This window comes from Brachycentrus maculatus, unplaced genomic scaffold (genome assembly GCF_059751285.1).
Source record: "Brachycentrus maculatus isolate JH-2025_06_01 unplaced genomic scaffold, ASM5975128v1 h1tg000147l, whole genome shotgun sequence".
Taxonomy (NCBI): domain Eukaryota; kingdom Metazoa; phylum Arthropoda; class Insecta; order Trichoptera; family Brachycentridae; genus Brachycentrus; species Brachycentrus maculatus.
In genome coordinates, this window is record NW_028280900.1 from 1,633,015 (window position 1) to 1,658,956 (window position 25,942).

A 25,942-nucleotide genomic window follows, 5' to 3' on the forward strand; every position below is an offset into this window, starting at 1 on the left:
TACAATATTTTGAGTGTGTCCAAATCTTTGATCACAAATTCTAGGTTGTATACCACTTAGGAGTTTATTATTATCAATATTTCATTGATATTTCTACATATATGAAGAAATGTACTAGGATGAGAATATGAGAGTTTGGGTATGAGTAGGAGTAAGTCGTCGTTTTTTGTTAACTTACTAATTTCAATCATAGATGTCATCTATGAAGTCTTTTCTGAAAAAGAGTTCTTTGTTTTAACATAAATACAACTTTTTAAAATTTGAGTTATACGATTTTTGATCACGAGTAGAATGGCGAATGATATATAAATCATCCAATGACAGATCGTAAACCTTGTAAGTACCCGGACTTCCATATCCTCATCTCAATACGCTTCTTCATCTAACGTATATTGATGAAATATTGATAGAACTATCTTATTTACTTCTTCAAACATTTTGCATGCAACAAACTTGTTTATACTTATTTTTCGAATCATGTACCTATTAGTTTTTAGTCTTTCAACGACTTCCAGAAGCATAAATGTAATTTTCTCAATCCAAAGTTGAGTTATTGGCTCAAAAAAGGTTATCAGTTCTGAAAATCGATCAAAATTTGGATTTATTGTCTTCTGGGGTCAAATTTCACACTTCTTACTAGAATAGTACTGGGTATACCTAGACGATCTTATCATCGTTAAAGGTAGGTGATTCTTAAAAGATTTTCTTATTTACGTATTGGCAAACAATCACACAATGTATGAACACAATAGTGGACAAGACGACTGACTACCTAAGATGTTATTTTTAAAGTAATGTTGGTAAGATATTAATTAGATTTAATGGTCCATATCATTGTGCACGAAATGGAATAAAACTTTATCGACTTGCACGATTACCGAGGGATTCGAAAAGTTGTATGCAAAACGAGGCATGGTAGCTCTGCTAAACAGACACACTGGTGACAAACACCTACATAAAGTAATAATAAAACCATTTACCATGGAAGGTGATTTGTTGCTTCAATAGATTGGTAAAACCCCTTTTGAGTAAAAATAAAAACAACTCAAAAACTTGAGGATTTCAAAATATATTGAGCGAAAAATAATTTCACCTAGATAGTCAGTTAAGGTTAATATTGATATTTATTATTAATAATACAATTTCATCAAAATCATTGCTTTGACTGATCTTTCGCACGCAATCGTTGCGGAGTCAACCTGGACATTAATAACATGATGGCAAGGTGATCCGTCTACGCTCCATATTCTTGAATCTAGGAGTGAAAGATATCCGATTGGATTCAGACGATATAAGAAAGTCCATCTTCAAATATTTAGAGACAATAGAATCAGTAAAACATTAAAGTCTTCTTAGACTGTCATTGTCTCCTTGGAATCCTGATTGATTTATGTTAATATAAAAATATCGTTGAAAAGAGTATATTATGTGATACGTAGTACTTAAAAAACTGAGTTTCAATCGTTATCCAAGAATTGTTTGTCATAATTTTGATTCCGAACTTAGCGTTTGTACCATTATAATAGCTAGATATCCATTTATCATATGTACACGGGGGTGTGCCTCAAGGTTTTGAGTTGGACCCTTAAATTTTGACGGCGAGCTTTTTGATAATTCCCTTTAAGTAAGTAATCAAAACCGTATCAACTCAATGTAGAGTGGTGCATTACAATGTATGAAGCATGCAGAATGTGCTCCTGGTGGTTCCGATGTTTGACTATCTCATTCAGTGTTCCTTCCCTGAGGCCTTGGTTGTCCATTGATGTTGTGACTCTTTATAGCACCCAGTTACCTTATAATCTCTAGTCGCTTGCTTACCACTCGGTGTTGTTGAATTGTTCATTTGTATGGCTATTTCCACGATAATGTCGGCTTAGCTTTATATAAGGGTGTATCAAAAATCTCAATACCCTTCTGTTATAAACCAATAAAATTTATATAAATTATATGTAATCTTTGTATTTTTATGCGTATTAAAACAACTAATCTTTTCAAAACAATATCTTATAGTTATGTCAGTAAGGAAGAAATTGCTGCCTAAGAAGTTGCCTAGTTCCTATTGTATAGTGTGTGTGTGAGAACAGATCTTTTATTTTTTAAGGAAAAATATACATTGTACTTTGAAATTATTTTTATTTATGGTATGATATAATATTGTCACATTCAATCATTGTGTACTAGATTAAAAAATATATTCAATTATCTCGTTGATGCTTCGAGCCACCAAATCCGACACTCGCGGTGTCCGTCACACGTGGAATTAGCCATACCTGTATAGGATATATATGATAAATTACCATATTTGATGTGTAATTTGGTCGATTGTCTCTTAATTGAAGGTCCCCCATCCCGACAGAGTAGCTAAATACGGAACTAAAAGCCAGTTATGTTATGCGTCGTGCCGCGACGGCTCGCAGGTACGTGCTGTGTGGTGGTACTACTAGCCGTTTGTTGTACAACTTCTGCCTGTATCCGAGCTGGCCAATCGGCCATCGCTTTATATGATACTATGTTTTGCACCATTCCGCATGTGTTTACTATCAACTCTTTCAATCCTTGCCTCGATACTGATATTATATATATGCGTATCATAGTCGTAGAGGAGAAAAGGACCAACTAACAAAACTTACAATGTTCAGGATGGTCATTAAAGTTACTTTTGCTTGGCAAGAAAATAAACATCAATGCAGTTAGTCATTTTTAACAAGTCAATATATTATACTTCCAATTTTAAAATCGCTTTGGGATTTATTAAGGGCAATAATATATAATCAATAATCAATAATTACGTTTTTATAAAAAATGCACTTGGTCACTCTCTCCTGTATGACTACGATATATCGTATGTATATTAGGCTGGACGAGGTCAAAAGTAACAGGACATGCTTGTAACAAATATCCTACGGGAGTGTTTTTTTTAAACTGTATTATTTAATATGGTTACAAAAGTTTTTTAAAAATAATTTTAATTGATTTTCTAGACATTTCTACTTTTACAATCTTAAAATTAATAACGCAGTTTTCTCCAATACAGAGACTAAGCTCTTGTGCTTGGAAAAGGACTTACAATTTTTATTTATTGTTTATGTTTGTTGATAATATAATTTATTTTTTTTATAAAAAAATATGTTTTTTTTCTTAGATTAAAATGTAGGTATATTATTATTTTAATTTATCTTTTAGCATTTCAATATTTTAATATCTGTATGAAGGTTATTAAAGTAGGTACTCTTTTCCCAAATATTTAAAGTTCAGTTAGAATTGCTTGGTATTGAATTTTGGTATTGTTGAGTGAATGATGAAACTTATAATTTCATATATCTTAACTGTATGACATTATTTACAAGGATCCACTGTTACTTTCGACCCAGCTCCAACCAATATCAACGTGAAAAACCTCTCTCTTTATTTATAACATAAATTCAATCTATCCTCTTATATAAATCTCTTCATATTTATAAATATACTCATACATATTTATAATCTCTACATAATATATACATCTGTTGTATAATTTCCTCTTCTTTTGATTATGAATCTAAAGCCAATAAAGCTTCTTACATAAACATATATATTTACAATATACAGCCCTGGCCATATGTAGTAGGCACCCCCTACAGAATTAGTTTATGTCTTTAAATACTGCGACTCTTGGAATTCTTGCCATCTTTTCGGATTGTATCGTATTTTGATGGATTTTACCTAATACTTATTACTTGTTAAGGGCGAGCGTGGTTTATTTAAAAACACTCTTTTTCTAATTTCAGTTCAGTTTACTACAGTTTACTAATTTCAGTTCAGGTCAGTTTTATATGTGAAACATTGCTCTATAGCTATTTTAATCACTGAAAAAGTGTTTTTTTGTTATTGTATTTTTCATTTTAAATCAAATTAAAATACCAAAAAATGTGATTTGAGTGAAACTGAGCGGTCTCAAATTATTTAAAAGACATATACCAATTCTATAGGGGGTCCCTAATACATATGGCTAGTGCTATATGTGCGATTTTTTTATCTTTTCCCTCGTCAATGCACCTCTATTGAAGTAACAATTTATTACATATTATTTTATTTTGTGTTTCGGAACTCTTCAACCCGTTCCTGGTTTACTGAAGTCAAAACCTTGGCTTAATTATGATTTGAATCAATGTGATTATATGTTGAAATATAACATCTTGAAACACTGGTCACTCATTAGATCTTCGATGAATATATTTTTAAACTGAGCATACCTTAATATATCTTTCCCCATCAATATTTTTTATCCATTATAATTGATAAAAGAGAATTTGAAGCATCTAATTTGTGGCCAGGATAATGTGTGCCTTTATTAAAGAGCCTCTTATTATTGGTGTTTTTCAGACGAGACAGGTAAAGTTGACATTGTTACTCTGACTATCCATTTAGACAGATGACAAATAAATTCGTGGTGTAGATAATTTTAACAATACTTCTTTTCGGCAAAAATTAAATTCACACCAAAATCCGTAACTTTGCATTCCCGGTGATATGGATCAATAACCGGTTTTAAAATAACAACATAATGAAAAATACAAGTCCGGATTGGATAAAAACCCTTAATTTTTCCATCAATCAAATCAATTTGTTTTTTTTCCTTCTTACATTGATTCGCACCTAATGCTGCAAAGGGAACTGCATTACATCAACGCAGCGTTCAGCGCAGTATCAGTCTTGCGCTTCAGATAATAGTCCAGGATGCGTAAAATCACTTTTTAAAGTTTATTTTGACCCCTCTGGAAATCGAATTTGTGGCGCCCAGCATGGTAGCCAAACTCTCTTACCTACTCTACGAAGGCAGACGATATTTTTTTTTTTCAGAATATATTTCTTAAGAGTAGAAAAGAGTTCTGTAATAATGTTCTGCCTGTACAAATGATGTGACAATGTAACAATGTTGACTTGATCCTTCGCGATCTCTGAACAAGAGTTCATCATTGCCTAAATCGGTTTCTACTTATTGTTTCGAGGTCGCGTCTTGTCTCAGTGTGACCCTCAGAGTGCCATGTGTGTGAAGTCGCTATCTCTGTACGATCTTTCAGAAGGCCATGTATCTGAGGCTGCTGTCTCTATATGATCCTTCAGAAGGCCACGTATGTGTGATCATTCAGAGTGCCATGTACGTGAGGTCCCTGTCTCGGGGTATCCTTCAGAGTGCCATGTGTGTGAGACCGCTGTCTCTCTGTGATCCTTCCGAAGGCCATGTATATGAAGCTTATGTCTCTGTATGATCCTTCAGAAGGCCATATGAGTGAGGCCGCTGTCTCTGTGTATCCTACAAAAGGCCGCTGTCTCTATAAGATTCATCAGAAGGCCCGTGAGTGAGACCGCTGTCTCTGTGATCTGATCCTTCAGAAGGTCTTGCGTGTGAGACATGTCAGAGTGGGTGTGTTGCAGGCGAGCCTGTCACTGCCCGGGTCGCCGTTCAACCTGCGGCGGGGATCGCGCGGGTCGCACCAGCTGACGCTGCGCAACGGACGCGGCCGCGTGGCGCCGCCCGGCGCCGACCGCAAGCCGCTGGTGCTCTCCACCTACCTGGACGCGCAGGAGCACCTGCCCTACGCGGACGACTCCAACGCGGTCACGCCTATGTCCGAGGAGAATGGTGCCATCATTGTTCCCGTGTATTATGCTAACTTAGGTTAGTTTGCACGCGGTACTAACAATATAACTGCATACACTTGGTTCGACACGGAATACAGAGGATGATATCGTGGGTATACTGGCAAAAAACTCTACAATCCCTGTTTGAATAATCCCTCTTATTAAAAACTTTTAGCCTGACTAAAATACCCGCTATTAAACTTAAAGTTAAATTTACTTTTAAAACCACACATATTTGCTCACTCCTTTCAAGAACGTTATAAATCAAAAATCGACAATTTTCAGTTGTGCATGTTTTTAAAAGTTCAATAAGTGGCTTGATATTTATCTTTAATAAATTGTATTATATTTTTAAACTTACAAAACGTTCTCCTGAAAAATCAGGGTTTTTTTCATTTATGACGTTCTTGAAAGGAGTGAACGATATATGATATTTCAAACTACTGCTAGAATGTTGAAAACTTTATAAAATGCGTCATTACATAAAATTTGCATATTTTCGAGTCAACGTTTTTTGCCAGTACACCCATGATATACACAATACGAATGCTGAATTTATCTCTTCCAGCCCAATGTAAATATTGTAAATTAGCTGATTGAATACCCGTTTATGCACACGTAATGAATTCACATGAAGAGTATCTACATGAGAACACGATTCTTTAAAAAAATAGCTTCCAAACATTGACTCATTAAAAATGTGTTATAATAGGCAACAAAACTAATGATGTTTTAATTTTATAAAGCAGTGATGGAATAAAATGGACGATTTCTTTTTAAAAAGTCATTACGAAATTCAAATTTTCAATTGGATCATATAAAGGTCATGTCGCCTATTAGTAAACAAATTTGTTTGGGTATTGAGTATTTTAGCTCCTAATACACACACACATATATATGTGTGTGTGTATTTTTGTATTGACATGTTGACATAAAAAAACAGTTGAGTTTCAATAATAAAACAGTTACCCATTTGTAACATTTTCAACTTAAAGTGTAAATAACTTTAAGTAAATAAAATAATTTCTTTAAAAATCAATGCATTATGGATAGATAAAAATACCATACAGTGACTGAATTTGAACTTATACATAATTTTCAATTCATTACAAACATATTTCAAATTTATTATACACCTAATCACAAATAATATAAAAAATAGGTTTGGTAATTAGTGATTATTTTATAAATTATTATTTTAAATCAGCAACAAGTAAAAAGTAAATATGTTTGAGGGTGAAGACTGACTGGAACATTTCGTTGTAACGTAACATGTTAGGATGCGAGCATTCAGGCAGTCAGTACAGCGAGCCGAGAGCTCCATCCATAGTTTCTGATGCTTGCTGATGCTCGCCGCGAGCGATGTTACGACCAAATGCTCCGGTCAGTCTCCACCTTAAGATAAAATTTGACGTTAATTTACTATTTAAACGATTATTGCAAGATAAAAATAACACTTCATATTATACAGAAAAAAAACATCAGTTCAATCAATCGACAAATTAGTCAAGATAGAAATAAATCCACACGTAGAAAAATTATTTTAAATGGTTTAATAAAAGTATTCATCAAAAATCCTCTGTATTCTCGAAACATTGAGTCATCAGCATTAATCGCACCGCAAATATTTATACATTATATTTTACATGTCAAATTTTTTTCATAAAAATAATTTCCTATAGGTAATTTTATATGCTTACAAAATGTTATTTTGAATGACTTCTACTCAAAGTTATAAGTGACAATATTTCAAATAAGAAGACACTTTTGAATTTATTTTAAATACTATGAGTGGTAGAACCACTGTTTGATTAAAAAAATACATAACGTGAATTCCTCTAACAATGGGTCAGTGGACAATCGTTGGGCGCTTGGCCCATAGTTGGGGGAAACGATGCTACTGCTTATAAATTGTTGGCTTCATTCATTGGTACTTAATTTTTTGACGCTTTTATGTGTAGAAAACTTACTAACATGTCATAAAATCTATTTCAATATAATTTAAATGAAAAGATATAATTTAAATGAATTTAATTAAAAATTTTAATTTTATTAAATTTACATCAAAATTTAATAAAATACACTCCACTTACAATGCATTTTAAAACATTTTTTTACACAAAACACAGTTGGTATAATGTACAGTTAGTTTTACACGCTTACAGATACATAAATAACGATAAAAGTTGATATCACTTTTACACCACTTACTTGCATGACAAATCACCACTCGATTTATTTAAAGTATTAAAAAATGTACCTAAAAATTCATTTCTATATAAAAATACACATGTTTAAACGCCATGTGGAATAAGTTAGAGAATTAATCAGTACATTTCTGGTTTGATAATTTTTGGAAAGTAAATTTGACACACTATAGAATATTAAGTGTTGATTTTCTTATTTGCAATTAAATATATTCTTATCCACTTACTTAAAAACAAAATATATAAAATAATACATAAAACAATTAATCATAACGTACACTAATGTGACATATGAAGCGCATGCATGAATTTGAAACAGCTTTAAAATAATTGTGATATTTGTAAAATACAATTATATAAAAGTGTATATATGTACTCCGAAAGCTCCTGTATAGCAACTCTTGACTTACACCTAGACCTACAAATGTAATAATTTATTTGAATATCATATCGGTATTTAATCAATCATGTAAAGAATTTCGGTAGAAAAGAAATAAAAATATATTTATGTATTAATTTTAAATCAAACACAGATTTTTTGAGTCTACTAAGTTGTATTTTATTAACAAAAAACACATAAAAAATTATATTGTGACAATTGTTTCGCCTTGTTAGGGCATTATCAAACGTTTGCATGATGCATTATTGATAAACTAATAATTACATCTACATATAAAAATTCTTAAAAATAATATTACCAACAATTGTATTAAAATCTCTAAAATATGACCATGTCAATAAATTCTTCCCTTCCCAGAAAACAAATATAAGGTTACATACCTACATCCCCCATTAGCGACTGTTGTCTCCCATAAATTATTGCTGCACATGTTAAAACTGTCACATAGAATTGTATAGCTACATAAGGACCGTAGTCCATTTGATCTTCACATTCGTTTGATAATGCCCTAACAAGGCGAAACAATTGTCACAATATAATTTTTTATGTGTTTTTTGTTAATAAAATACAACTTAGTAGACTCAAAAAATCTGTGTTTGATTTAAAATTAATACATAAATTAAAATGGAGTTCTACAAATTAAACGCCAAGTCAATAAATAAAAATATATTACCAATGTTTTCAGAATCATTATCACTTTTAACCGGTAAGGTAATACTAAATATAATATACAATCCACCACCAATACTTAATATAATGTACAATGCCCAGGGCGACAGCAGCAGGAGATAAAGTAACTCTACTAGATCCTAGCCCCAATAGAACCTACTCACAAACCCATAGTCGTGAGTTGGAACACCAGGCAGACTTAAGCTACTGTTCTCTCACAAAATACATATTTACTTGGTACTCGTACATAACGAATATGATTGAATCAGAATCAATAATGCAGAAACACAACAAACAAATACCAAGTTTTCTCAAAGACACTTTGAGTATTTCGCAATAAAGCTCTATAACCTACTAGCATTATCCATAAAATCTTCCAATATTGGAAATATTTATAAAAGAGCTATTTATAATTAGATAATGGAAATAGTTAGATACGAAACCGAGTGATTCCAGGGTATTTTATTGTTTTCACAAGGTGATAAAAGATATATAGTTTTTTAACACAGCAACACATTTTGATAATAAAGTTTAAAATATTTTATGATTTTAACATAGTGATTTCAGTGCTATTGTCTTTATGACGAAAGTTATATTTTCAATAATTCAATCCAAAGTTATGTACCAGCATATAAGCATAGATTTTGGAAAAAACGACCTCGAGCAAAATTCTTTACTTAAAAGATTGAAAATCAGAAACCAAAATGTCAACGAATGTTTCCTCGTTAAATCCGAGATCTCGCTATAACCGTGCTCGTAATAACCGAGTTCGACTGTACTTCACTTGTTAAAGAAAGGAGTTTCTTGCTAAGGTCATTTGTTATTTCAACATGGTGCTTCCATTTCATTCCGTTATTCCAGCATGGATATTCCAGGTTGTATTACAATGCTTGTGGGTGATTCCAGGTTCTCGCCACTCCTCGTACACATCTCACCAGAGCCGGATCTCGTATACATCTCACGGTGATCTTCTGGGTGGCTTGGGAGGCAAGCAGGTCCCGCAGACGAAGGAGTCGCGACTGCGCGGCCGCTGCAGCAGGAACCAAAGCCTATCCAGCCATCCCAATGGGAACCCGTACCAGGACACCAACCATAAACCTCCGCTTAGGGAATATCTTAGTGTAAGATATCATCTTATTCTTCTTCTTCTGCGCGTCGACTATCACTTGAGAGTAATTGTCCTTGTCGTGGGCAGCTCTAAACAGCGCCTCGAGGGGTCCGTCCAATCTCGTATATTCTGGAGGCAGGAAATCTGTCTTCTGCCAACACCTCGTTGTCATTTTGCCTTTTAAGATATCACCACATACCAAAAATATCCAAAATCTAGAAGTCCACCTAGAATACCATATTTTAGTACAAATTATTTTTCATTCAAATTATGTTTCAATACAAAATCTGAAATATCTACTGTGCTAATTTCACAGATAAATTATTTGTAATTTGGCTGTACCAAGGATCAAAACATAGATTTTTCATAACTGATTTTTAACTAATGTAATAAATTTTTATCAAAAATAAGATTCAGTTTTTGAAGATGTATTTATCCACCAATTTTTTCCCCTCTGTGGTGTTTGGTTTATGGAGCCCACTGAAAGAGCCTCATATTTGAAGTATTATGATATCTTGATTGTCGATCATTCGATTAATCACATCACTATTTTTATCTACCATTCATGGACGATTGTTCTAACACTGATGGAGGTTGACAATATTTGATTGATTGATTTATTTTGGTTTCAGGAAATGAGTTCAGAGTGTACAGATGAAGCGGGAAAAGTACTGAAACATTCCAGCGACAACCCCTTCATAGAACCAGCACAACAGACTGTAGTAGATATGAAAGGTATCCCTCGTGGATTTTCAATTATTTCATATATTTTCAATTATTTTATATAAGTCTCTGAACACACACGGATTCATTCACTTCTAACCCCCAATTCAAAATGAAAAATAATGTTAAAAATAAAGTATTCCAATCCAATTTTAGAATGAAAGAATAAAGTTTTTATCGATTTTACAAGTAACTTCTAACGCTCTTTGTCCAAAATACACTCTGCTTATAATTTATCTCCTATTTGTCCAAAGCCAGGTATTTTAGACCTTTGTACAAGACACCTGTTTTCTTTTCCTTTTAACTGCTCCAAATAGATTTATCCTGGTCTTCCTCGTTCTCACTTTTATTATATTTTATACTATATTTTCATATTGAAAAGTTCGTTGCGTTCAGATTATGCCCTACCGTCTTCCATATTGTACTTTCACATGTTTCTAATAAGGTTGTTTTGTTCTTTTGCTGTTTTTGAATTTCTTCCTTTGTCATTTTTTCTATTCAGCTAATTCTATCCATTCTTCTTTATTTCCATTTCATTCAAACCCTTATCCGCACCCCAATGGTGCATAGGGCACTGCATCATACAAACGCAGTGTTATCTTGATCGTTAACACAAGGAAAGGTGATCAGCCCTCCGCTTCAGGTACCAGTCCAGAATAAATATTAGGGTGAAAAAATCACTTTCATATTTATTTGACCCCCCCTGGGAATCGAACCTGGGACCTCCAGAACGGTAGCCGAGCGTGCTGACCATTACACTACGGAGGCGGACTGATTTTTCTTTAACCCCACACTTATTCCATTCTTCTTTTTCCTACTATAGAATGGTATACTCGAGAGATTTAAATTAATTTCTTTTTGACTTCATCGGTATCCGGGTAGTGAAAAGTATTATTTTGTTATTTTTAAATGGTGTTTAGCCACAGTTATTCTGATTTTTTTATCACCAGTTCATCTACAATCTTATGGAAATGTTATTGGTTGGTCCAAAACCTTTTTAATTTGATACATTCCAATCTAAGTTATTTTTAAAAATCTAATGCTGCAACATGACCCTAACTGAAGCGCTTGATTTGATTATAGATGTAATGGTCCTGAATGATATCATAGAGCAAGCGGCCGGACGACAGAGCAGAGCTAGCGACCAAGGAGGTAATTATTCACTGCATCACATTCTGCACCCTTCCAACATTACATTTCCTTGTCGTCAGTTGTCCATCGTGTGCATCCATCACTTGTTGTTAACCATTGCATTACTGTGACTGTAACGGTTGTCATTTCATCATTTTGTGTTGTTCATAAACATCAGTAGTTGTGTTCTGTCAATAACTGTAGAAATATGTACATTCATCAGGTTATTCTCTTTTATCTCTGTCAGGTTAAAAGAAAAAATCCATTAATTGATTCGTCAGTCAGTAATATCTATCTATTTTAATTGAATTTTCACTTGGTATGAATTTTTCGATGCATTTTTTAATGCATCGAAACCCTTGTCACGATAGATTTGAAGAAATAATGGTTTTTACCAAGTAAAACATAAATTAAAATAAGAAGACCAATAAAGATCTTATAACGGAATCCTGTTTAATTTTACATGACAAAAAGTTGGTGAAATATTTAAAATAAAAAAATTCAATTAAAAAACTAGCTTACTAACTAACCGTCATGCCGCTTCCCCATAGGGGTAGGCAGAGAGAATAGAACCCCACACATTTGTGTACAGACTGCTGTATTTGAAAACAATTTTCGCCTCTTTTTCATTCGTCATCTCCTCATACATACCCGCCGATTATTGCATCTCCTAGCCTGAGCACGCCCAAGTAGTTGAAATACTTGATCATGCCAAGTTTTCCTCGGTCTCCCTCTATTACCAGCCCCATTTGCCTTATAATTTATTTTTCCTATTCTTTCTTCACTCATTCGAATCATATGATTATGTTGGTCTGGGCATATGCCCAGACCAACAAAGTGGACTATTAACGTGAAAAAAATATAGAGCGACAAAAAATACATTGAAAAAAATATTTAGAATCATTGAAATAAATACGCTTACGTTCGATATCATTACACAATCGTCCAACTTACCAAAGAAAAATATTTAAAAAAAAACAATTCACACACAAAACACAATATGGCAGCCCTGAACTAAAAACCCTTAAAATTTTAATCATGTAAGAGTATAACCCAAGTTTTCTTTAAGAAGCTTAATTTTGTAGGTATATCTACTTTTAATTTTAACGGAGATTGAAGAGAATAGCTCTAAATATCATTGTGTAGTCTTAGATTTTCAATGTCATGTATCGCGTGTCAAAATCAGATTTTTTTCTTTCGTTTCATACTTAAATAAGTCTTTTTTTAAACTTAATTTTCGAAAATTATCTCATTTAATGAACGAAACATAACTATTCAAATAAGTTATGTTTTTATTTTACGTAAATTCAATTATTTTATATCACTAACTTATTATTATTATTGTTTGAGAAATCCACATTTACATACATTAAAATATTTTGTGTATATTCTTATTTCTTTTGTAAAGTTACACAATATTTGTCACACAAATCGATGAAATGTAAATACATAAGTGATTTTTTGTTTAATTTTTTATCAGTTTTCTGCACATTTGTAAATTTAAAAAAAAAACACTGATTTGCACTCGATGGTGCATAAGAATGCGTTTTATCAACGCAGAGTTTATTGATGGCCAATAACATCAACGCAAGGTGATCAACCCTGCGCTTCAAGTACCAGTCCGGGTGTTATACGTAGTTACAATATTTCAAGATACACCCCAAATGTTGTGAATTAAATAACAACTGGTCAAAACTTAAAAAATGACAGTCATGTTTTCAAGCGTCGCCTAGTATGTAAAATAATTCGAGAAGAATCATACACATAGCTCATAAAGGTTTGTGCTAAATAAATAAATAAAATCTTATTCATCTCAACCACAGATTGTGCCAAAAACTCGCATGTAATAGAAGGCGTCAATTAAAGGATAAATACAATTTCCGAAATTGAGTAGTCTAGTTTTCAGTCGTGGGTAGAATGGTGAATGTTACACGTGTATAAAGTGATCACTTAAACTGGCCTATGACAGGTTGTAAGCCCTGTAGATACCCAGACTTCCATATGCCATAGACTTATATATTGGTTCAAATTCTAAACACAGTGCTTGAATTCACTAGAATTTCACTAGAGACATCTATGGTGAGATAATCTTTATAAGTATAACTGTCGTTTAGGACAGTGTTCCGCAAACTTTTTCTATTCAAGGCACACCTACCAAATTAAGAAATTTCAGAGGCGCATATTAACCATATCATGGTAACATATTATGTTTAATGCGAAATGTGAGTCTACTTAACTGAGCACAGGCAATCAAAATTTGGAGCAATTGTGTTATTTTCACAAAGCTAGACTTTTTTCCGCGGCACACTAACTAATCACCACGGTACAGCAGTGTGCCGCGGCACACACTTTGCAGAACAATGGTTTAGGATAATCACAAGATAATCATCATAAGACATCGGATCATTTTCATATGTGCATAAAAAAATCTTAGATTACTTTTTTTTCAAAATTCATCGAAATTTATTATGTTTTATTAAATTTATTATTATTATATGTATGTATTTATAATGCCATTTCTTCTGTTTAGTATTGGTTTAATACGATGTTACTTTACCAGAATATTGTTTTGACCGTTGGGTCAACTCAGGGGGATTGAGATCTGAAGATGTTCTCATCCGATGGTGAAAGTTATTTTGCATAGCTGTCTTTTTAAATAGTTACATTTGATTTAAAATCGCATTTTGCATGGCATTTTTTTTCAATCACGCTTAAATTATTTTACAAAAAAATAGAGCATGCTGTGAAAAATTATACATTTTTTAGTTATAGCAAAAAATTGTCAGGTTGTGGTCCCTTGGTTAGTGCCGCAGACTCTTGAGTCAGAGTTTCTCGGTTCGAACCCAGTCTACCAGAATTTGATTCCTATTTCTAATAATGAGCCGCTTAGGCTTACAGATATAGTATGAAATTGAAATATTTTTGTAAATAATAAAAACACAAATATTTCTCTTTTAAAATAATACAAAAAAAAATTGTAAATATATTTTTTAAATCGCTACATGTACATAATATATTTTAAATATAATCACTTTAAAAATCATATTCCTTATTTTTGATTTATTTATGATATATTTTTATTATTCTTTATTCACTATGGAATAAAATTATGATTTAAATATTTTTTTAAAATACCACTTGTATAAGATAATTTTTAAGTTAATTAATGTAAACACAACTAGTTTCGAGAATATCTGTATATCTCAAATCTAGTTATGTGCACATTAATAAATGCAAAAGTGGGCTTATACACTTGTTTGATTTTTACATTTAAACTTTAAAATCAGCGGTTAGTTAAATTACGTTATATCTATTTTATTGCAATATGATTTATTATATTAAAAATACAAAAGCATATTTAATTATTTGTGTTCAATACACCATTTTTATTGGTTTTTTATACACATTTAAATATAATTTTTGGCACATTTTTATGCACTTGTTTAGTAAATTAAATGTATTTTATACAATTTTGAGGTTTTGTTTTTAAGCACAATAATTTTTCTTTTTAAACAATGCTTCAGATCATATTTAATTATTTTATATACATATTTTTTCTATTATTTATTATTTAAAAAAGATAGTCAGATAATACGAATATCATTTTCAAATAAATACTCTAAAAGAATTGAGACCAATCATCATGATGATTAAACTTCATTATTTAATTCGCGTGAAAGGTATTTTGAATTTTTATTTTACATAACTGAACGGTGGGTATTTGACATTTTAATTCATAAGAACTGATAATTTTGTATTTTTCTGCACTTGTGTGACTTTTAAATTTAAAAATGATCTTTTTATAATCCTTAGTCAATAAATAAACAAAAAGGTGCAGATTTATAACATTCAAAATTATTTAATGTAAGTCTTATAATGCATTTTTTGAAGTAATTGTTTTCTTATTCTGATGCTTTTAAACGATTGAATAGTGATAAAATTGTGGTTATGTTAGTATATTGTACAACCCCTCATCGAAATTTTTGTCTACCAGCTTCAAGAGGTAACCGTCTCTTCGTCAGGACAATTAGTATGTCAGCATCCAAACAACACTATTTGTGCTGTTTTACCATCGCACATTTCATACACCTTTATTAAATAATAATCGCTTGAGTTATTAGTCTTCGGAGTGACTAATAACGCCTGTGATTAACATTGTATTTAATCTAGGTGTAAGTGTGTTCGTCCACCTCCATACCGTAGTGGTTAGCACTTTAGACTACAGCGCTGGATATATTGGGTTTGATTCCCAGAAGGGTCAAAATAAATTGTATTAGTAATTTTTCACTAAGTATTTATTTAATATTACCCTGGACTATTACCTGAAACGCAGGGAGTTTATTTGTGTATTTTACGAACAAGATAAAATTGTTTCTTTATGATACAGTGCCCTATGCACCATTGGGAGTACAATGTGTTATGTGGATACATTATAATAGTGCTATGAAAGTATTGTTTGTAAGGTAGTTGTGTGGTGATTGTCCTGACGCAGAGACGGGAGACTGAAATCTCGGTGAGTGGCCATACCTGTATACTAGCGTAACTAACATTTTTTTGAAATGTTTGATCATTAAAAATACTTGATTGAATAACAGCTTTCATCGAAGCTTCGTAAACGAATAATCTTGCTTCAGTACTTGCACCAAATAAGTAATATATAATTTGACCAAACATCAATATGTTTTGCATGCACATTCGTAATTTTTGAAATTGATGTTTATTGGCTTCTGATTATAAATTTGTTTTTACCCGATTTTGTAGATTTTCAGTGACTTAGCGTCCCGATTGATTTTTGTCACGAGCATTACTTTTAGGTGTGCTACAAATACAAATTGTTTGATTGGATGTAAAATAATTGCACATTCGAGTGTTTTGAAATGTGACGGTTGAACATCTGCAAGATATGGTAATTTTATCAAAAGGGAGTAAAAAATGCGTTTTTTGTTAAAAAAAATGTAGTGTTTTAGATATCAAAAGAAACAAGGTTGTGCCAAGAGAAATTTGGGCCCTGGTTGAAAGTTAAAGGTTGAGACTGGCGCTCTCTCTTTTCACGGTAGTATTGAAAGCATATCACGCGATTGTTCGACCGACACGTTAATCGAAATTAAGATATTCTATTATAGTTTTGGAGGATCTTAATTCGATTGCCTTTTGGGATGGCACTTATCAAAATTTGAATACCGTAATATTCACCGAGATTTGACTTAAGGTGGAGACTAACCGGAGCATTTCGTCGTGATATAACTCCATCCGAACATCGAATGGAGTAGTCGGAACGAGCTCGGCTCGCTGTACTGACTATACGAATGCTCGCAACGTAACGTGTTGCATTACGACAAAACGACTCCGGTCAGTCCATACCGTAACACTTTTGATATTCCATTAACGAGACATTTTTTCAGCTTTTTAGCGGGCTTTCATTCAACATTATTAACTAATTGATATCTCTTTCCCCTTGTGACTGATTGTACCTATTTAAACAATGTAAAGTATGATTGATTGACCAATACTAATACTTGGCAATTGGCAGTGTCCATATACTACTTCCCTCCGACAGAGGACGACGAGGATGGGCCCACGTTGAAGGACCGCGCCCTGGAGGCCTTCATGAAGGGCATCGACATATTCTGCGTGTGGGACTGCTGCTGGTTGTGGCTCAAGTTCCAGGAGTACGTGGCTCTACTCGTGTTCGACCCTTTCGTGGAGCTCTTCATCACACTCTGTATCGTAGTCAATACTTTGTTCATGGCTCTCGACCATCACGACATGAATAAGGACATGGAAAAGGCGCTCAAAAGCGGAAACTATGTAAGTAACATTGCTATATTTAATCAATAAAATTCGAACATCCTGTATTACTTGGTGAAAAATGAATTTCAAAAAAAGCGTCATTAGAAAAATCAAAATAAACATGATTTTTACGAGAATTCAATAATTACAAAAATACTATCAAAATAACTCGGCTGTCCAAACTCAAAACACAGTAAGGGACATTATTTTTGCAGTATGTTTTTTTTTGCATTTATGGATTAGGTAGAATCTACTTAGTCCAAAAATGCAAAAAAACGTACTACAAAAAAATGTCCCTTACTGTGTTTTGAGTTTGGAGAGCCGAACTGTCTTTATATAAATTTTCATTATACATGTTTAATATCATTAAATGAAGCAAAAATTCCCTGGTTAAACATTCAATTCCCATCAAATGTTTTATTTCAAACATCTAGTTTTAAATACAAAGTTAGTAAATATGTTTTTTTTTCCAACTTTACATGTATGTGAACTATATACCACCATCCATCTCCATAATAATAATAAATTGTTCGATTTCTTTGAATTTTGTTTATAGAAAGTCGATGCGTGGTTAAATTTCATTGAGATTTTTTTTCTTGAACCCTGTTCTGACGAAAATTATCATAAAAACTTTTCTAATTTTTTTTTCCAGTTTTTTACGGCAACATTTGCAATTGAAGCGACCCTGAAACTGATAGCCATGAGCCCAAAGTATTACTTCCAAGAAGGGTGGAACATCTTCGACTTCATCATCGTGGCCTTATCCCTCCTAGAACTTGGCTTAGAAGGAGTCCAGGGATTATCTGTTTTGAGATCATTCCGATTGGTAATATAGCATTTTATTATTTTTACTTAACCTGAATAATTTTGGCTTAATGACTTATCTTTCTTTGATAACCTTTATTTCGGAAATTGGATACAATTTAATAAGGGTGGATTTATTGTAAAAAGGCCTCTGGGGCCATTTTGAAGACATTTTTTGTATACTTTCATTGAAGTACTCATGTTTTTTAAATATAAATTTAACCTTACAATCTTAGCATTAGCATAGTAACACTATTTTATTCTAAAGTAGGAGTCTAAGGGTCATGTAGAAGTTATCAAAAAGATTGGGTTTCTGTTTAAATACTTCTGTAGATAACTTTAACTTTCCTTTACTTGACAAAAAACAAACAAATATTACATTTTTTATAAAATTTTCCTTTGGTACCTTTCTGACAATACAAATTCATAAAAGTTGCAAAAACAATTTAAAGTAAAACATCAGAAGTAATTTTAACTAATAATTATCTACACAACGCAGTTAGATTGGTAATTTTTTACTGTTATTTCAGCTCGGGGCATTATAACTTAGGAGTCCCTTAGAAAGGGCTTAAAAAATTACCGGTAAATTTCTATTAAAAATATTACTTTTTTAGTCAAACCATTGATTGACAGGGTTCAACTTCCTTCTTTTTGTATTTTTTTTATAACCGTTCTTGATTATATATGGTTTTTATAGCTTGAAAAAAGTCTATGTTAGGTTAATTTTTCTGTAATAGAACGACCACTATTTCAGTTCGATATCGTAAATCGAAGAAAAACATGATCATCACTATTTCGAAACATCAACAGTGTTTTCTGTGGCCTCGAGCAAATTTTCGCTATTCGAATTTGGAATTCCGAATACACGAAACCTATTTAAAACTGCACACGCAAACGTCTCTTGAAAGTGTTTTTGAAAACGTTTCATGCATTCAGAAATTCAGTAGAATTCGGAAAATCGACAAGGCTTTGCAAACTGAACCACTTTGAAAGGCGAATTGGATGAGTTTATGTTTAGTGCAATGATTAAATTGGCGCGATGTTTTCAGCTTCGGGTTTTCAAACTGGCCAAGTCTTGGCCGACGTTGAACCTGCTCATTTCCATAATGGGCAGAACGGTCGGAGCTCTCGGCAACCTCACATTCGTTCTTTGTATTATAATATTCATATTTGCGGTCATGGGTATGCAGTTGTTCGGCAAGAACTACACAGGTGTGCACTGGGCACTGCCCGGGTTGGCCTCGACTCTAAATTATTTCAATTTTCAATCCTCACTTTACAATATTTTTCAATCTTTATTGGAATTGGGGCTTGCTTATTAGATGAAACATATTCTAGTAGGATTTTTTTAATGCTTACTTTCGATTATTTAACTAATTTTAAGATCTTTTCAGGAGTTTAACACGTGTTGTATTTCCAGGAGAATAACATACATATGTGATATTTGCATATATATAAGCTAAGATTATTATCCAGAATTTCATACTTTATTAAATTGGCATTAATTTGGTGCTATAAAATTATGGTTTGAGTATTATAAAATAATTTAACACTTGTGTAATACCACTTTTGAGTTAAACAATGTAGACCCATCTATAATTGTTTCAAGAACTATTGATGTTCTCATTCACAGATGAAAATTTAAAATAAAACATGTTATGATAAAAATAAAAACCAATTTGTGATTTAATCCATTGATTACAAAATGTATAGTTCTTTATACTATTTCGTTGTGTTTACATTAGTAATTTTATATGTGGTCTTATACAAGTGTTTTCATTTGCTCTTTCACTTTTTTTACAATTATTTTCTCGTCTCCTTTGGGAGCGTAGAAAATACTTAAATATGTATTAAACTAGTTTTGATTTTTAAAATATTGAGCTCCTAAATTCAACCCTTTTCATGGTATAAATACAATTAAGCGATTGATATTTTTAAAAGCATATTTAAAGAACATTTGAATACTAAATCACAAAAAAATATTTGAGAGATTTATTTATGTAAGATTTGTCTTATATCAGTACATAAGCAATACCGTGTTCATAATATGTATTTATTTCTAAAATAAGTATATCTTATGTCACCAATGAATTTTTAATTTGTTACTTTAATCCATTTCCATATTCTTTACAAGCACAAAAACTACATTTACTTCTTAAATTGGTATTAAAGAGAACATTATTTATAGATATCTCAATAATTTATTTAAAATTGAAAATATATACAAAACAAAAACACATAACAAAATAATGTTCAAAAACTCTAATGCCAATCAGGACATATATATATACATACACACTTTACTTTTAATTCGCTTAAATTTGGAGTATTACGACACATAATTTAATGAATAAAAATGCTAATTACAGCTTGCATTGCTTTAAAACGATAGACATAAATTTTCTTATTTATTAAAATTGAATAACGCGATTTTAAAATTAATTTTACAAAGTTTACGAACACAAACGAGCAGTTTACAACTAACAACTTTACAAATAACACTATACGTTTTTAATTCATATTATTACAAAAATTATAAAGTGATCTAACAGTATCGTATACACGGTGATATCTTATTGTGGAGAATGTTGGTGTATGTCCATGGTATTGACTTTACACAAAAATTAACTGTTTTCCAAATTTCTTTACGTACTAATAATAAAGAAAATGAATAATAATAAGAAAGCTGTCCCACCACATTCCCAGATCTGATACAAAAGCATCTAGGCTTCCTAACAGACCTCTTGCAAAGCAATTTTTTATGAACTATGTTGCGAAATTTATAGAAAATATGACACAAAATTGTATCGCGATTTTACTGTGAATTTACATTTAAAAGCTTTCAATATCCCTGTAACTGCCAATTTAAAGAAATACAAGTTTGTATAACTTATTGGCAGTGTTTAGTGACTGTATTATTGGTTGACATAAATTTAAAAAATAAAAAGCTATTTGACAGAAATCTGAGGTTGTTGATATGCCATGATTTACCAGAATCTCGGTAGACTACGGTTTTAACAATTTTCTTGGTATGCCATGGCTTTTAGCCAATCCATTGGTGTGTGATTATTGTACACAATACAATGCCATTGTTTCACGAAATCTATTGGTTATCCATGATTTCGCATTTTATTTTTACCAATATATAGTTTTACATAGTCAATTAGTATCTCAAAATTTACGCAGTCTGTTTGTAAACCTTGGTTGTATCCAATACATTTTTGGTATGGCTGAATTTCACTCAATCCATGCCATGGATGTACGCAAACTACTAGTATCGCATTTTATTAGTATGGTATGGTTTTGTGCTAACTATTGGTATACCATGGTTTTGTGCTAACTTTTGGTGTACTATGGTTTTGTGATAACTATTGGTGTACTATGGATTTTGTGCTAACTATTGGAAAGCCATGGTTTTGTGGTAACTATTGATATCACGGTGGAATACGACATTATGTCTATCTTGTAACACTACACACTACTCATACAGATGATCGCTTGACGCTTTCCCTTACAAACACACGTATACATTTCAATCTGTATTCGATATTTTCCTTCAAACTACTGCACAATTTAACATTGCTTTTGCAGCTTCGAGTATTCAAGTTGGCAAAGTCGTGGCCTACACTAAACTTGCTTATTTCTATAATGGGAAGAACTATGGGTGCTCTCGGTAACCTGACGTTTGTGCTGTGCATTATCATCTTCATATTCGCCGTGATGGGAATGCAACTCTTTGGCAAGAACTACGTGGGTAAGTCTTATCCAGATCTACAACTACCCCGTTTATGCAACATAGGTAAAGGGAAACAGTATTACATAAGTAGGTGCCCTTTGACTATACCAGTGCCTTCTATATATTGTCCTGGTAGAATGTAACATTATCAATTTATTATTAGATTAAAACCAATATTTTTAGCTTTTCCACTTTTTTATTTGACCAGCGACCGGGTTTCGTCGTTACCGACATCATCAGACTGTAACATTATCGTATACCAGAAACATTCCTTTAAACATTACATTAAAAAATTCACTGCAGTTAATTTTTTATGTAAATTGTACTTAAACAATGTACTTTTTTATTTGATGATTATTTCAAACAGATTTAAAATCTTCTATTTGAATTTTAATATATTTTTTCAAATAACATTTCTTGATGGAACAACATTTCACATAAAATTGCAACTGAATTGCTTTTTCCACTTTCATTTCAAATAAACGCGGTAATGTTAATTAGTATTAACTGGTAGTTGTTTAATTACTATATATTTATCTTACAAAGACTGCTTTATATCAAAACTGTTCGATTATCACATTTAAAAAAGCTTTTAAATCGAAATGCCACATTAAATTTAAATCAAAAAGTTGTACTTTTTGCAAAGATTGTAACGATTGCTACATTTATATTGTAAAAAAACGATACACTCTCGTAAATTCGGATAGTCGTAAAGTTTATGTTTTGTTACCAAATTTTTGAACAATTGGTATTGTAGCATGGCAATTAATATTATTATCTAGAAGGCACTGGTTTTTTTTATCATTTGTTTCAGTAATTACTACTCAAATTCTTAAATTATTGTTTTATGTTAAGGTTCTGTACAAATATCTCTGCAACTGCAAATGTATTGTCAATCAATCAATATATAAACAGTAAAGCTACAAAATAGACTTTTTTTGAGGTTCCCAAAAATAGACTCAATTATATTTTATAATTAAAATGTAACATCATTTTAAAATCACTATAAATATTTTCTTTTAACTTAATTATAATGTCTACCGGTTTCGAAGCTAACCGCTTCTTTATCAACTGCTTCAAATATAAATCATATTCAATTATATTTGTTCAGTAAAAACCACTCTTGGCTAGTTTTTAGTATACAAATTAGTTGGTCTTTGTTTTTAGCCAATTTTTATGGGGTGGAGCAGTGCTCCTGTCCAAATATTAGAACCTATCCTTTCAGATTGACAAGAGACAGTCCTCGATTGATTGCGCCCTGCTTTTCAGAACGCAATACAAGAAAGTAGCCATAAAACATCACCCAATGTCAAGATGACACGTCGAAAAACAATTTAAGCGTTTCTGATCGCTTTTTGATGATTTTAATGATTTTGAAGATTGAACCAAAATGATATTAACACATTGTTTGCGAGAAACGCTTAAAAGCGTCTTTAACATACTGTTGGTAGAGAGACGGGAGACACTTATAAGCGTTCTATTTGATTACTTTTGGTACAGCGCGAGACGCCAAAAAACATTGCTAAGATCGGGGTGGGGTTCGCAGTTGCTTGTGATTAGTATATGACCCTAATAAGTATACTAATTAGGGTCGGGGTTGATGAAAAAACTGCCCTTAAACAAACATGTGTTAACATAAAGTGTGATATTAGACTGTTTTTAACATTGCTTTTTCACTTAGATAACGTGGATCGGTTTCCTGATGGAGATCTTCCACGATGGAACTTCACAGACTTCATGCACAGCTTCATGATAGTGTTCCGAGTGCTGTGTGGAGAGTGGATAGAGTCCATGTGGGACTGCATGCTGGTGGGGGACGTCTCCTGCATACCATTCTTCCTGGCCACTGTCGTCATTGGCAATCTTGTGGTATGTATTGAATTCTTTAAGTACTTGGGAAGTGTCCTTGTTAAAAACGCTGACCCAGAAACCGAAGTAGAGTGCATAACAGAGGCCGCTCGTACAGTTTTTTTTTTAATAAGATAAGAAATATATTCTGTAATGACAGCCTCATTCTGAAGCTTCGGCAGAGAATGGTTAGGTGTCATGTCTAGTCAGTACTTCTACACGGAGTTGAATCGTGGACCCTCAAAGTTGGCACTATGAACCGGCTAGGGGCATTCGAAATGTGGCTACATCACAGAATGCTGCGTGTTCCATGGACCGATATGGTCACCGACATAAATGTGCTCTAAAGAGCAAGAGCAGGGTGAGAGTTGCTGACTGATATCAAAGTCCGGAAGAAGATGTTGGCTTCTACTTCTCTACTATAGGTCATGGATGATGAAAAAATACATATATCGCTCATGATAAAGCAACAACTCGTGAGGTACTTACTAAGAAAATTGCAAAAGAGAAAAAAAACTACATTATATCAACTTGTTCATTATTGCGCTGTATTTGGTATAATTTATTTTTTCTTCTCTTTTTTAGTAATTAGTAATAGAGTTGTTCTTTAATCATGAGGGATATTTAATGTACTCTACTACTACTACCATCATGTCGTTTCTCTGCAAGGGTAGGCAGAGAGGATGAATGCCACACTCTTCTGTCATGACAAACACTCCTAGCTTCCTTTACAACCATACATCTAGTCATACATGCCTTTTGATTACGTAGACTTTCAAAACCACCAGATTTTAGGATCTGGTTGATCTGGTCGTAGCAAGTATTTTTTCACATTTGCATTATCTAGTTATTCATTCGCTCCACATGTCCATATCACCTTTAAAAAAAAAATCTAAATGTTTTGAGTTATCCCTAGTTCAGCTTTGCATTCCTTTTTTATATCTCCATTTTAAATTATGTCATACAACGATTTTCCACACATTCGTATGAGGGAACGTATATCAATGGCATTCACTCTGCTTTCATCCTTCCTTTGCCAATTCCATGTTTCGCTCCATACATCAGTGTCGGTACGAGCACTTTGTTGTGAAGGTCCACAACTGTTGGAAATTCAATAAAAAACGTTTTAATTTATTTTACTATTACTCTTATCAATAATTTATTTTATTTTAATTACACGATTAAATTCATTAAACGGTAAAATTTATTATTGAATGGTTTTTAGTAAAACATGTCTTACAATTCCAGGTTCTTAACCTCTTCTTAGCCTTGCTCCTGTCCAATTTTGGTTCATCCAGTTTGTCGGCTCCCACCGCTGATCAGGAGACCAACAAGATCGCAGAGGCATTCAACAGGATCTCTCGCTTTAACGCGTGGGTCAAAAGAAGTATCTTTAACTTCTTTAAGTTTATCAAGAACAAGCTAACCAATCAGATAGCGGACCATGCGCCAGGTGAGACGGCAACCTAACCTAACCTGACTTAATAGCTTTAGAATTGATCCAATTAGAGAAACGTATTGGTGTGATTTCAATGTAATTAATATGAAGATGACTATGTTTTTCTAACCAATTAACATATTTTGTACTTTGGTAGCAATTGTGGCTGATATGGTCAAGGTTGTGACTGATTTGGTCGCAGTTGAGGCTGATATGAACACAAAACACCGAAAATTTGCTTTGTGATCATATTAGCATGCAACGTAACCAAAAATGATACGGGAAGTTTTCAAATCACTCTCGCAACATCATTCCCTATTTCATTTTGATGACATCTTTATAGATATCGTTTATCTAAAAAAAATTCAATAATTTTTAAAATCCAACTTCTCATTATGTTCTGAGAGTAATGAAATGGTTATTGGTTAGAAAAACAAAACAATTAAGAAAGTGTTTATAAGTGTCT

The 25,942-nt window shown here is 32.5% G+C and overlaps 1 protein-coding gene across 50 annotated transcripts in view; it reads left to right on the forward strand.

The window, feature by feature from the left end:
- The window catches only part of para (sodium voltage-gated channel paralytic), a 171,232-nt gene that overhangs the window by 118,154 nt on the left and 27,136 nt on the right, over positions 1 to 25,942 (forward strand). For 15 of the 50 annotated variants that reach the window (XM_088261079.1, XM_088261078.1, XM_088261082.1 and 12 more), the window contains 9 exons: positions 5,416 to 5,659; positions 9,805 to 10,019; positions 10,639 to 10,741; positions 11,813 to 11,881; positions 17,391 to 17,668; positions 18,303 to 18,476; positions 22,046 to 22,208; positions 23,872 to 24,059; positions 25,287 to 25,491. In XM_088261079.1, coding sequence (XP_088117205.1) covers positions 5,416 to 5,659; positions 9,805 to 10,019; positions 10,639 to 10,741; positions 11,813 to 11,881; positions 17,391 to 17,668; positions 18,303 to 18,476; positions 22,046 to 22,208; positions 23,872 to 24,059; positions 25,287 to 25,491 — 1,639 coding nt within the window. Of the gene's footprint in view, positions 1 to 2,339; positions 2,418 to 5,415; positions 5,660 to 9,804; positions 10,020 to 10,638; positions 10,742 to 11,812; positions 11,882 to 17,390; positions 17,669 to 18,302; positions 18,477 to 22,045; positions 22,209 to 23,871; positions 24,060 to 25,286; positions 25,492 to 25,942 lie in introns of all 50 variants that reach the window. The other 35 variants (XM_088261084.1, XM_088261091.1, XM_088261096.1 and 32 more) reach the window with 6 other exon arrangements.